Source organism: Denticeps clupeoides, chromosome 3 (assembly GCF_900700375.1).
Source record: "Denticeps clupeoides chromosome 3, fDenClu1.1, whole genome shotgun sequence".
NCBI classification, from domain to species: Eukaryota; Metazoa; Chordata; class Actinopteri; order Clupeiformes; family Denticipitidae; genus Denticeps; species Denticeps clupeoides.
In genome coordinates this window covers 32,777,803-32,792,014 of record NC_041709.1, presented here as the reverse complement: position 1 = coordinate 32,792,014, position 14,212 = coordinate 32,777,803, and the positions used below count along the sequence as shown (strand labels likewise).

Genomic DNA, 14,212 nt, shown 5'->3' with positions numbered 1-14,212 from the left:
TGGCATCTTATAACCAGCTGACAAAATAACACAGACATTATGATATAGACTTGCAGAAATTTGCACTAATGTATTATCTAAATTCTATCACACCCGTGAGCGTGAGGGCCTCAGTGTGCCTGTTTGCTGCTGCTGAGCTGAAGTCTCACACACGACCTGTCAAATGAGGGACAATTTCGGTATCTGGTGCATTTTCTGAATAGCCTTCCTAGATGTGAATTACTCACTTTATCAAATGCCCTACTGTGACTGAATTGTTGTTATAACTGATTGAATTTAAAACTGTCTTCATATGTTTGTCCTTGCAGAAAAACCTAAGAAGGAAGCTGAAGAACCTCTGCACCATTATAAGAAGTGTGGCAGACATCTTACACAAGTACAGAAATTTGAGACAAACGCAGTGGAAGCTGCTGAAGAGAAGTCCTCCCTCTGTGGTCTTTGCTCTAAAATTGTAGATTTACGTGAACTCAAAAGTCATCTGAAGATGCATATTAAAGAGAAGCCCGTCAATGGTGAACAGTGTGAAATTGGATTTTTACAAGCGTCAAACTTTATAAAGCAAGAAGTCACTGAGCCGGAAGAGAAGCCCTACCATTGTGAAGAGTGTGGTGTGAGTTTTTCAGAAGAATCGCTGTTGAAAACACACCAGGAAACACACATTGATGAGAAGCCCTACAATTGCATAGAATGTGGGTTTCATTTTTCATGCAAGTCACACCTTAATAGACATAAACTGATTCATACTGATAAGCCCTTCCAGTGTGATCAGTGTGGGAAGAGGTTTAAGCAATTAAAACCCCTTCAGAAACACCAGAAGATACATACTGGAGAGAAACCTTTCCAGTGTGAACAATGTGGGAAGAGCTTTTCAAAAACATTATACCTTAAAAGACACCAGAAGATACATACTGGAGGGAAACCCTACCAGTGTGAACAATGTGGGAAGAATTTTTCACAACCAATATTACTTCGAAGACACCAGACTGTGCATACACTTGAGAAGCCCTACCAGTGTGCCCATTGTAGCAAGTGTTTTAAACGTTTGTATAGTCTCAAATTACATCAGAGAATTCACACTAGTCCGAAACCCTTCAGTTGCACAGAATGTGGGAAGAGTTTTACATCTAAACGACAAATGAATACACATAAATTGATGCATACCGGAGAGAAGCCCTTCCAGTGCGATCAGTGTGGCAAGAGGTTTATGTATTCACTACATTTTAGAATCCACAAGAGAATACATACCGGAGAGAAGCCCTACCAGTGTGATCAGTGTGGGAAGAGGTTCATTGAGTCAGGACGACTTGCATCCCACAAGAGGATACATACCGGAGAGAAGCCCTACGAGTGTGATCAGTGTGACAAGAGGTATAAGCAATTATCACACCTTAGAGTCCACAAGAAGATACATACTGGAGAGAAGCCACATCAATGTGTCCAGTGTGGCATGAGTTTTTCACGCATGGGAAGTCTTAAAATTCACCTGGTAATACACACTGGGGAGAAGCCCTACCGCTGTGAACAGTGTGGGAAGGATTTTGCACGAAAATCTGAGCTTCAAAGTCACCAGATGGTGCATACAGACAAGAAGCCTGTCTACCAGTGTGCCCACTGCAGCAAGAGTTTTAGAAAGTCATTGAGTCTTAAATTACACCAGAAACTGCACACTGGTGAGAAACCCTACAACTGCACAGAATGTGGGAAGGGTTTTTTGCTTAAAGCACTCTTCAAAATACACAAATTGATTCATACTGGACAGAAGCCCTACCGGTGTGACCAGTGTGGGAAGAGGTTTATGCAATTAAAACACTTTCAAAAACACCAGAAGGTACATACTGGGGAGAAGCCATACCAGTGTGAAAGGTGTGGGAAGAGCTTTGCGCGATTAAAACTCCTTCAGAAACACCAGATGATACATACTGGAGAGAAGCCCTACCAGTGTGAACAATGTGGGAAGAGCTTTTCACAAGCAGTATACCTTAAAAAACACCAGAAGACACATATCGAAGGGAAACCCTACCAGTGTGAACAATGTGGTAATAGCTTTTCACAAGCAGAATACCTTCAAAAACACCAGAAGATACATACTGGAGAGAAGCCCTACCAGTGTGAACAGTGTGGGATGAACTTTTCGGGGAGATCATACCTTAAAGTACACCAGAGAGTGCATACAGGAGAGAAGCCCTACCACTGTACAGTGTGTGGGAAAAGTTTTGCACAACGGCAAAATCTGAGAACTCACCAGAGAACACACACCAGACGGATCAGTGTGTCCAGTGTGGCGTGAACTTTTCACACTCGACAAGTCTCAGAAATTACCTGGCAAAACAGACTGGGGAGAGACCCAACCAGTTTTTGCATCCCTTTGTCAAACTGCACTGCAACATCTCCCGAGCCAAACGTGTGAGGTGTCGGACGTCGGGACCGCCCATTCTCTTTGTCTTTCCCAGATGAGAGGCACCAGGGGCGTGACATCAGAAACAACAGGTTCTGTTTGGTCCGTGACAACTTCCTTTAGGCCATGTTCACATGTGGGAAAGGGCCTTTCTTTCCCAGCTGGCTTTCCATCAAACCGGATTTTCCGGTTTTCGAGTCTGCTCTATCATCTCATTTTTTCTCATGGCTCTGCCTCTCTCTCTCTCTCTCTCTCTCTCCCTTTACTCTTTCTTCTCATTTTTGTTTTCTCTGTAACCTTGGTACCTTTTTACATACAATATTCACATAATAATAATAATAATTTACCGGTGTTAATAAATTAGAAACTGTTCATTTTTTAATCTCTATTTTGCCAGTTTTTTTACACTCTGTTCTCTCACCCCACCACACGTTTTACACTGCTTTAGCCAGAAACAGGCCACCACACAAAGACCTTGAAACAACAGAGAGACTGGATATCAATTACTTTGGTGGGACCTATGAGGAAATTTGGCCAAATTTGGAAAAGTGTGCACAAATTTTTTTGGGGAATTTTTTGCTGACGCGGTTGTGTGCATACAGCCAATGCCATCGCCGTGTTCCTGCGCGTACGGTGTACCGTCGAACCTTCTGGTCCATAATGTCCACGCCACACTTCAATAGGTGGCCAGGAGCTGTATTTTACAACATACTGGACCTGGTGGTGGCAAATTCCTACGTTCTGTACAAGGCATTTGCAGGGTGGGAAGACAAAAGAGGATTCTGCTGCTGCTGTGCCAGGACTTGTATGGACAACTCAGCGCCAGGTACAAAAGAACTGCAACAGAAATCGCAGCAGGTTTACCTGTGCAAAGGGTTACAAACTCACTTGCACCAATTGCAGGGATGATGGTCACTGGGTCTGCAAACGCTGCAAAGTTTGAAACACTCAATTTTTGTAAATAAACCAGACTTATATTTTTTATATTTTATATATATTTTACATATATTTTGTGAATGTGTGTCTTTCATATTTGCAGGTCAGTCAGTGTGTGGGATATTTTGTATAGATATGGGAGACTTTTGTGAAGCCTTCCATGTCATACATGTTTTGACATGCTTGCCAAAATTGTGGATCACACACAATTTTGGAAAAACAAAAAAAAGTGTCAATGAGGAGCAAAATAGTTTTATTTTATAGACCGAAGCACACACACCAGCAAGCTAAATATCCAAAATTAGTACTCTATTTTGTGAAGTGTCCTATTGCTTTTATAAGTGATCGGACTGGGCGTGGCAGCTCTATTAACGCTCAAACAGGGTCAACATTTAACACTGTTAACATTTTGACGTTAGCATGCTAGCATTAGCATTTTTGAACATTACCAAATGTCATGTGACCACCTGCTCCATCGGCCACTTCATTGCAACCGCCCGCTCCTACAGATGACACCAGCTCTGGAGGACAACTCCCGGCCTTGTGACCAACACCCGGACAGGCGCATCAAAATTTCCTCTGGAATTTTGGTTTCTAATTACATGGTGATTGTTACAACAAATCTATATTTTTTTTGTCCCACTAAATATATTAAAAACACAACTTGACACGAAAAACCTTTATTTTAGAAAGATGAACATTGATGAATGTTGATAATTGAAATAGAGAGATCATATTTTTCTGGGTGTGAGTCCATCTCCTGTGGACAGAATGTGCACCTTGCGGGTGAATTTCATGTTTTCTCCTGCTGCCAGGATGGCTCGATCGAGGTTCACAGGACAGGCGTTGTAGAGGGAAGTGTCAACTACGCTGTGGAAGAGGGCCAGTGGCCACCGATTTGTTCTCCTCCTGCATACATACAAACGCAATTGGAAAAAAAATCTAAATTATGTGTAATAAAAAAAAAAAGTGAAGTGATGGCCTAATGATGGGCTTTCTCATCACTTAGCTCTGGACCGAGGTGTTTTGTTCATAGGAGCATCATATTCCATCCCCGTCAGGGGATGTAAGAGACCAGTGTTGGTCTTCGTAAATCCAAATGTGGTCTGGACGGCATCCTGTTTTATTTCCACTCCAGGGGCTGAGGATTGATTCACTAACTGAGCAGCCCCACATCATGTTCCAGTTCCTCTGTGTCCAGGTCTCGCCAGTCTGTTGTTCAGCGTCTCCTAGGCAGTTTAAAGCTGGACATCCATAGCTTTTTGTGTGCTGTAGTGTCTTGCCATGTCCATAATGACCCTCACTACTGATCCCATTTCTAACCTTGGCTGCAGTGAGTCCGACACAACATTCCAATTTAGTCTTGGTTCTCGCGCCTCATCCTGACTTGGTTTATAATGCAGAGGGTGGCCTTCTAAGAGAAACCACTTTTGGAGACACACATCAGTCCAACATCAATATTGACACCGTTACACTCGCTAATTATGTCATTATGTCATTTGTATGAATAAAAAATGTTGAACTTTGATGCATGACTTGAGAAGGAGAAAATGTGCCACCTTGTCTACAGGCGGACACCTATGTGAAGTTAAAACGAATGCTTGCATTAATTAACCTTAAGATAAATATGGGTTCAAAAGTGTGTTTATAAAAGGGTTTCTTATGGGACATTTTTGGCACTTACAAACACATCAGTTTTCTTGTAGCTTAGCCATTTTATGCTGTTTTTAACAAACTGACACCACAATAATAAAGTTAAGTTCTGCAAATTATGTAGAGGCTACCAAGAAAATACATTTATTGAGTGTGCTTTATTTTAAGGGGTTTAATAATTATTTTTTTAAATTATATTCATAGCCTTAATTTTTGAAAGTTAATAACAAATCATTTACTTTTTTTGTTTAAGCATCCACGGATACCCTGAATTGGCACAGTGTCCAATTATTATAATGTAATAATGGGTCATAGTGTAGAAATGCATGTACAAGCCAATAATTGGTTCATTCATTTGGGGTAATAATTGAATAATTTTTGCTCCTTTTTCTTAGATTATTCTTCCTTATAAATTCCTCACAGTATGCTTTGACGTGCTGGGTGATTAATAGGTTCCAAGCTTCAGTTTGTGCCAACCCTCAATATGTCAAAAGCTTGCACATACACCACTTCTCCTCACACATTTACATACAAATCTCTGGGTCCATTCAACATTATGAACTGTTAGAAAGAGAGCCATCCTAGTCTTCCTTGTGGATGGCCTTTGTTATCTAAAGTGTTGGAGTTATCATGGGGCAGTGGCTTGCCTAGTGGCTATGGAAGAAGACCCGTGATCGGAAGGTTGTCGGTTTGAATCACAAGCTGCCTAGTTGAGCACCGTCCCCACACACTGCTCCCCGGGCGCCTGTCATGGCTGCCCACTGCTCACCAAGGGTGATGGTTAAAAGCAGAGGACACATTTGTGTCACCGTATGTTGTGCTGCAGTGTTTCACAATGACAATCACGTCACTTCACATTATCTTAATGACCAATGTTGCTTTGCTGAACCTCACACAGTTTTCATCGGGAAGTTGCTTCGGATCTTTTTTCAGCACCTGGTACTCACTTTTACTGAAATAATTTAAAGGGACCAACTTACATAATTAATAAATAAATATTTCTTAGTGTCTCGGCTCCATAGAGCAAATATGATAAAGATATTCAAAAGTGATGCAATCGCATGTGGCTATCAGAACACAAGGCAAATCCTCACGGGATTAATTTTGTGTGAAAATCTTGTATATGTTGTATTTCTTTCTGCTGGTTTCTCCACATAGACTACAATTCAATTGAAATGTGATGTATGCTGTATATATCTGCAATACAGATACAGTGCAGGCCGAAAGTTTGGACGCACCTTCTCATTCAACGTGTTGTCTTTATTTTCATGACCATTTACGTTGGTAGATTCTCACTGAAGATAGCAAAACTATGAATGAACACATTTGGAGACCTGGCCTCCACAGTCACCGGACCTGAACCCAATCGAGATGGTTTGGGGTGAGCTGGACCCCAACAAGTGCTAAACACCTCTGGGAACTCCTTCAAAACTGTTGGAAAAGCATTTCAGGTGACGACCTCTTGAAGCTCATCGAGAGAATGCCAAGAGTGTGCAAAGCAGTAATCAGAGCAAAGAAACTAGAATATAAAACATGTTTTCACTTATTTCCCCTTTTTTTGTTTAGTCTTTATCTTATCTTACTGCATGATGTATACATCACATCTTCAGTCCTGCTCCGCCAAAAAGAACCTGGGAAAAACATGCACCCGCTAATGTCTGCCAGCTGGACATGGTTACTTCATGTAGACATCCCAGGCAAGTGCTGCTCCATGCTGCAATTTCATGCAAAAACATGCAATTTCGCATGTTTTATATTGTACTTTTATTAGGCACTGCCCATAGGCTCCTGTCTTTCGTGTTTGTGTTGCAATAAATGTATTTGGTCAGATTCTGTGGGCTGCCTTTCCTTCCACCAACTGGTTACTCCCGTCCTAGACCAGTGTGTTAATGTTTCGCTTTAATTTACATGTAATTCCCTATAGTTTTGGAGAAGGGGGCACGCATGGAGGGATATATACACCATATGGGCAGAATATTTGGGTGTGAAATGTGTGGCCCAGTTCTGCGTGAGCCTTAGAATTTTGTTTAAGATGTGAAATATCAGAGGAAGTTTCTTTCTGAAGATGTTGCACCACTATGCTGCAACTGTCTTCAGTTCCTGCTTATTAACCCTTGACCTGAATTGCATCACATTCCACTTCCGTTGTTTTTGCAGTATGCTTTGGATCTTTGTCCATCTGCACTGTTCTAAAGCATTTGTTTTGAGGTTGACTTGGACACACCTACAGCTCCCTCCCGGAGAGGGTTCTTCACTGGCCAACTGATGTGGAGGGGTGTTTTTCACTAGGGATGTTTTCCATGGGCTTCCGGGTGTTTGGGTGTTGCTGATGCATCCTTTCTATTTCAGAGTTGATTTGGCCACATTTAATATGTCTTTCTCTCTAATTCTTCTTCACTGATGGTGTGAGACTGCTCTTTGGATCTTCTGGGGAGTTGACAGCAACAGATTTGAAGACTTGAAATGAACTTCTAAATGGGAGATTTTTAATAGATTTTAAGATGTGAAATATCAGAGGAAGTTTCTCCAAAAGCCGAAGGTATAAAGAGAGAATTTGTGTTCAGCACTTTGAACAGTGAAGCACGCCGGCTCTCCTGGCGAAAAGGGGCTCAGTGAGAAACCTGCAGGCTCCATCCAACCTTGTATTTGGTACGATTTAAAAAACGTTCTTCAACCCAGGAACAGTGACGTAACCAGAGATTAAAGTGTCATTTATTTGTTCTTACTGACTACTACTTAACTCTCTGGCCTGTGATATACTGTAAATTTAACAATGATTCTGCAACCTCTAGTTACTAGCGGGTAACACACTCGCCTACGAACCAGAAGACCCAGGTTCAAACCCCACCTACTACCATCGTGTCCCTGAGCAAGACACTTAACCCTGAGTGTCTCCAGGGGGGGACTGTCCCTGTAACTACTGATTGTAAGGCGCTCTGGATAAAGGCGTCTGGTAAATCCTGCAAATGTAAATGTAAACTTGAACTGTCCAGCAGGTGATATTAGTCCCTCCAATATAGGACGGAGTGGAGGAGTGTCCTCCCATGTCTACAGGGCAGGAAGTCGCCTCCGTCATACATTCAGTGCGGGTGATGCTCAGGCACAGCGCAGTTGGGTGAAATATGAATCTCTTTATATCCCTCCTGCAGGCTGGATTCTATAAAAGGAGCGCTTGTACAGTGAAGACGCTTTTCATTTCCAGCTTCCTCTTGATATCAGGTACGTTTTTTACTCCATGAACGTGAATTATGTTGTAAGATGCAGACGAAGCAATTTGTGTTTAATCCACAGACCAGCGCAGTGGAGAAACCAGGAAGGTCGGTTATCAGGGAGAAAGCATCACTTTTGTCTGTCGGTATCCATCCGTGTTCAGGGAGCGTCTCAAAGTTCTCTGCAGAGTTAAGGAGCGAAACGAGTGGCAGCTCGTCACGACGGCGACGCCAGACAGATTTTCCCTGTCTGGGGACGGGCAGAAAGACACCATGACCGTAACCATCAGCAGGGGAACGGGGACCGACGCCGGACTGTACTCGTGTGCGGCGGCACGATCCCCCACAGGTGTTACTGTTGTCACGTATGTGGTTATATTCGGTGAGTGCAAAAGGGAAAAATACATTAACCATCTCATACAGTTCCACTTTTTGATTAGGACGAATCGTTTGTCCCGTACTTGTTTCTTCTGGGAACAGTGGATATGAAGGTGGAGAAGTTCAGCTCAGATGCCCGTATGAACAGATTCATGGTGAACATGTCAAGCAGCTCTATAAGCAGGAAAGTTCCCGTCTGGGAGACGTTCTCATTCAGAGTGTGGAGGGGCGGGACGAAGCCGTACACGGAATATTCGCACTGTCTGACAACACCACCGCCCGAGTCCTCACGGTGTCCATCACCGGCCTGGCCGCTGAGGGTTCTGGGACGTATTGCTGTGGGACGCAAGATTTGGATTTAATCTACACCAAGTGGGAAGTGAATGTAAATAAATGTACGTCTAAATTGGATTTTATTCTCATAGAAAGATGTAAAATCTCATATAAAACACTGGATTTGTTTGATTGACAGTAGTGACTGTGGCCGGATATGAAGGGCAGTCTGTCACAGTCACCTGCAGCTACCAGGGTGCGGCCAGCGAGCATCATGGGAAACACCTCCGCCTGTCTGGAACGGGGACTGGTGGCCTCGACACTGCAGGCGACTCGAGGCAGGTTCCATTTGACGGACGCCCCGGCCGCACACGCCTTCACTGTCACCGTCGCTGGCTGGCGGGTAGAGGATTCTGGGATGTAGTGGTGTGTAGAGGGCGATGGTCAGAACGCTCGCTTCACGACGGCAGTGCTGCTGACACAGAGGAAAGGTGCGTGGCAACGCGTGAAGGCGGATTATTATGCAGTTGTGCACATTTTCAGAAATAAGGGCCGTCGTAGGGGAATGAGGCATGAGGACGTCCGGTAAAAAGGCGGATACGGTGTCATGGATTTACTAAAGATAAGTCTGTGTGGTCAATTTCTGCGAGTTAGACCCCGTTCATGACATAAAACACTGACCGCATCCACAGTCGTGCTCTTCAACCTTCCATTCTGACCTGCTGTTTGTCTTGCAACCAGTTGCCATGGAAACCATTCTGCTCGTGCCTCTGATCGTCGGCACAGCGGTACTGGGATTCGTTCTCCTCGCGTTGTACAGGTACAAGGTCAGCAAGACGCGAGGTGAGTGACCCTGCAGTGGCCGACGTTGACCTTTGACCCTCTGTGGTCCCTAATATTTCATATGCAGTTCATTTTTGTCATAATTTGTTTCTTCTTCTTTTTGTGACCTTTAGTGTTCACCTGTTTATTATATCTGTAGGTCATATTTCATCAGCCAGCAGGAACCTAGAGAAATGTGGGGAGGTGAGTATCATGTCATGAAAATTGATCCCCGATATGACAGGCGCCCGGGGAGCAGTGTGTGGGGACGGTGCTTTACTCAGTGGCACCTTGGCGGCTCCGGCAACCTTCAGATTATGGTGCCGCTTCCTTAACCGCGAGACCACAGCTTCCCCCAGACTTAGACTTTTATAGTCCGAGTTATAGAATGTTGAATTGTTTTTGTAATAATTTTTTTAGAAAGCTGTATTTTACATATTTGTTAGGTCTCTTCGGGACAATGTGAATACGATGAGATCAAAGACACCAGCTGTCCTCCACATGAGGAGACTGGAGACTCCACACTCAGCCCTGATCAAGCCACCACGAAGGCCACCGACGACGTCACCTACTCCACAGTGACGTTCCAAGAGAGCTCAGGCTGCAGCAGCGGAGTTGGAACGGAGGACGTTAGCTGTGAATATTCCGTTGTCGGTCACCAGCAGAGGTGATGGAGGCGACTGATCCATGCGCCTGGGCCATTAGAACCAACACAGACCACAGGGGGGATGCCACCTGGTGGCCACAACAACAAAAACCAAGCTGCCCCCTGCTGGCCATAAGGAGAACGTTGTGAAATCTCTTTAAGTCCGTTTCAAACGCACAATTAATCAAACCGCGACATTTTATAAAATGTTTGTATAAATTATAAACTGGTTGATCTTTAGGAACTTGGGAAACATCAGGATTGTCACTAGTGTACCGAAATGTAGATTATAACAAGCACACCCGGTTCTTCCAGTTCCTGGTGTCGATACGTGAACTTTTACATTCATGTTGCTTGAATCGCTTGAAGGTTCTAGTCAGAATTTCAAAGAAGAACCTGTTCTTGCATTTTTCTTGCATTACACATAACTTAAACGTTTCCCGGTACGTCTACATCCACAAACACTCGGCCAGTATTCAGTATAGATTAAAAAATACATGTTGAGTTTATTTGAGTGGGAATTCTGGACCAATACAGATTTTTTTTCTTGCTTACAATCAGTAGTTACAGGGACAGTCCCCCTGGAGACACCCCAGAGTTGGGGACACCTGCTTTAATGCCATCACACGACATCATATGCTGAGCACAGTCAAGTAAAATGCACAATAATATGTCTGTCAGGGTGACTCCGCATGATAAATTGTCATGAGACGTCTTCTAGTGTGGAACGACATCCATTTCGTCTTAAATAGAAAATATAGTTTTACAATTTTGTTTCACTGAAGCCTTAAAAACGTGTATGTGTGTGTGTGTATATTACACTTTAATTACACTTTATAAAAGAGAGAATTTCACCCAGGCAGCTCATTTCTTATTATTGGTGCTAAAATTCACAGATCCACCAATGTTGCAACGAGAGATTGTATGTGCGTGGACAACAGATCCATCGGAGGCCGTGATGTTCACCACACTCGCTGGGGCAGCGCCGGTCGGGCGTCCTCCGGACCCTCCAGGCCGTGCAGCCTCAGGAGACCCCCCTGGACAAAGAGCAGAGGAGAATCGAATCCCTGTTCATCCACATGCCGGGGGAAAAGAAATCAAGGCACCAGGTCAAGGTCAGCTGCAGGCCACACATTGCAGACCCTGCATCCATTCCAGACCGTTCCACCTCCTCCGCTACACAACATCTCGCATTGCGTGGAAGGGAAGGGGTCACCAATCACACAAATATGGCCAATAATTCCTTCATGCAGGTACTGATGCTTCCCTTCACGCTCGCTGGGACTCTCTGAGCATTTTTTTTTTTAGTATCCTTTTCCTGAACATGATTTTTTTACGACTTTTGGTATTTTAACCCTCCAGTACACCAGAGAGGAAATAAAACTGAACTATTTCAACCAGCATATGGATGCATTTTACCCAAAATTTCATTCCAATTTTAATATTACAATGTTCCTCGCCTGCACTGAGCTTCTTCTCTAGCTCCGCAGCCAGCTGGTTCTGTCCCATGGTCCTCAGCAGGGACACGGTCGTGACCCCCGCCAGCTCCACCCGGAACGCCTGCACCATCAGCTGCACCGTGTCGCCCACGTCGGCCTCCTCCAGCTTCCCCCAGGCGAGGCCGAGGTCGCACAGCTCCTGCCGGAACCGCTTGAAGTCGGACGCGGCCAGATTGTCCAGCGTCCTCCTCAGCAGGACCGGGACCGAGTTCATCCTGGACGCGCCGGTGAGACGACTTTCGGTTTGGGCGGAAAGGGGCGTGGTCGCCACCCAAACCGCTGGCCAGCTGTAAAATATGCAAATATAAGACATGAAATCCCACAAAAAAACACCGGTCTTATGTTAAAGCAGATCAATCAAAAAATATGCTGCTGTCCGGATATGACTGACGGCATGTGGGCTGTGATGAATTCTGAAAGTAGGGGCGTTGAAATTCATCGCATAATCGACGAGTCGCGATGCAGTGCAGAACATAATCGATATACATCATATCGTATTGAAGTTGCTTTTTTTCTGGCGGCGGTATAAAATTCTCGTTAAAAAGTAGTGCCGGTGTTCTGTCATTTCGTCCTACCTATCGAAACGTCCTACCAAAGGCAACTGCGCATGCGCACGGCAATAAACCACGCTGCCGTAAGTTTAGTTGGAGTAGGAGAAGAGAGCAAGAGCAGCAGCAATTACTTGTGTTTCTGGGCTGTCAGAACATACAGTACAGGCCGAAAGTTTGGACACACCTTCTCATTCCACGTGTTTTCTTTATTTTCATGACCATTTAAATTGTTAGATTCTCACTGAAGGCATCAAAACTATGAATGAACACATGTGGAGTTACGAACTTAACAAAAAGTGGAGATCTGGCCTCCACAGTCACCGGACCTGAACCCAATCCAGATGGTTTGGACCGCAGAGTGAAGGCAAAGGGACCAACAAGTGCTAAACTCCTCTGGGAACTCCTTCAAGACTGTTGGAGAAGCATTTCAGGTGACGACCTCTTGAAGCTCATGGAGAGAATGCCAAGAGTGTGCAAAGCAGTAATCAGAGCAAAGAAACTAGAATATAAAACAAAAACTTATTTCACCATTTTTTGTTAAGTTCATAACTCCACATGTGTTCATTCATAGTTTTGATGCCTTCAGTGAGAATCTCCCAACGTAAATGGTCATGAAAATAAAGAAAACACATTGAATGAGAAGGTGTCCAGACTTTTGGCCGGTACTGTACCAAACGTTACTGCGTTTTATGTGTAAAGTGATACGTAATGAAATAATAAAGGGACCACAGGATCTTGGTGCAGTCTGCTGGGGTTCTCTGCTTGGCGGAGAGTTGACCTGCATCGGGACCGGGGCAGACCACTAACTCCGCTCACAGCATTGTGCCGTGTGCATTTCAAGGAGAACTACCAGTATATATATATACGACTGTTGCAAGGTGAGTGTGGACCGAACGCAGAGTTTTTCTGCTCATTGTAGCATATTAAAATGGACCTCCCACTTCAGGACCTGAAGTGGGAGACCAACATCTCCTCCATCCTCAAAAAGACCCAGCAGAGGATGTACTTCCTGAGGCAACAGGGGAAGTACAGTCTTCCACAGGAGCTGCTGATCCAGTTCTACACTGCAGTCATTGAGTCTGTCCTGTGCTCCTCCATCACCACCTGGTATGGAGCAGCCACTAAACAGGACAGGATCAGACTGCAGAGGACTGTACAGTCAGCAGAAAGGATCACTAGTGCCCCCCTGCCCTCCATCCAGGACCTGTACCTCTCCAGATCCAGGACAAGGGCAGGGAAAATCATCTCAGACCCCTCACACCCTGGTCACAGGCTCTTTGACCTGCTGCCCTCTGGCAGACGTTATAGAAGCCTGCAGACCAGGACCAGCCGACACAGGACCAGCTTCTTCCCCCTCGCCATCTCCCTCCTAAACAGCTGAGACTGTAAATCACCTCCATCATTGCACACTGCACTTTATGTTCACTTGGATATAAGATTTAGTTTGTTTTTTGCCTATTTGTTCATAAAAGTAGATATAGTTATTTATGAATCACAAACAATCCACAACTTGGACAATAACACCACACCCTTGCACATTGTTGTTGTTGGTTTTTTTTTTTCCAACATTGTACTTGAGAGACACCATCTACCGGAATCAAATTCCTTGTATGTGCTTGCACTTACTTGGCCTATAAATACGATTCTGATTCTGATTCTGATATTACAGCGTCCACACAGGAGTACGAGACCTTAACTCTTGTATTTGAAAACATCATGTGACCGTGTAGAAAATAGGCACTGATAATCATAATCGAATTGACTCGTGAGACCAGTGAAGGGTCACACCTCTGTCTAAAAACACGTCTTCATTAATTTCCGGTGAAATATGATGCATGTGGTGAGTCCTG

General features: G+C 44.3%; 2 protein-coding genes across 6 annotated transcripts in view; both read left to right on the top strand.

Moving 5' to 3' along the window:
- LOC114785683 (gastrula zinc finger protein XlCGF7.1-like) overlaps positions 1 to 2,650 on the top strand; it is a 31,860-nt gene extending 29,210 nt beyond the window's left edge. Inside the window, exon 4 of the mRNA XM_028972198.1 lies at positions 366 to 2,650. Coding sequence (XP_028828031.1) covers positions 366 to 2,287 — 1,922 coding nt within the window. The 3' untranslated portion in view covers positions 2,288 to 2,650. The remainder of the gene's footprint in view (positions 1 to 365) is intronic.
- A 5,422-nt stretch (positions 2,651 to 8,072) lies between these two features.
- LOC114785781 (uncharacterized) lies at positions 8,073 to 12,601 on the top strand. 5 transcript variants are annotated; one of them, XR_003749096.1, is made up of 8 exons: positions 8,073 to 8,203; positions 8,276 to 8,542; positions 8,634 to 8,966; positions 9,044 to 9,335; positions 9,586 to 9,687; positions 9,827 to 9,870; positions 10,113 to 11,427; positions 11,795 to 12,601. XR_003749096.1 is itself a non-coding variant. In XM_028972366.1 (7 exons), exons 1-7 carry the CDS (start codon positions 8,107 to 8,109, stop codon positions 10,130 to 10,132), a joined length of 1,002 nt encoding a protein of 333 aa, XP_028828199.1. In that variant the 5' UTR covers positions 8,073 to 8,106; the 3' UTR covers positions 10,133 to 11,715. The 5 variants fall into 5 exon arrangements, 4 of the variants coding, with proteins under 4 accessions (XP_028828199.1, XP_028828198.1, XP_028828202.1 ...); XM_028972366.1 differs by lacking the exon at positions 11,795 to 12,601 and having other exon boundaries at positions 9,044 to 9,182; positions 10,113 to 11,715; XM_028972365.1 differs by lacking the exon at positions 11,795 to 12,601 and having other exon boundaries at positions 10,113 to 11,715.
- The last annotated feature ends 1,611 nt before the right edge of the window (positions 12,602 to 14,212 follow it).

Excerpts from the sequence above, each read along its gene's own strand:
- LOC114785781 (XM_028972365.1), top strand. The coding sequence starts at position 8,107 with ATGAATCTCTTTATATCCCTCCTGCAGGCTGGATTCTATAAAAGGAGC. Across the intron at positions 8,543-8,633 it reads GGCGGCACGATCCCCCACAG|GACGAATCGTTTGTCCCGTA; the intron begins GTGTTACTGTTG and ends CTTTTTGATTAG. Across the intron at positions 9,336-9,585 it reads GCTGCTGACACAGAGGAAAG|TTGCCATGGAAACCATTCTG; the intron begins GTGCGTGGCAAC and ends TCTTGCAACCAG.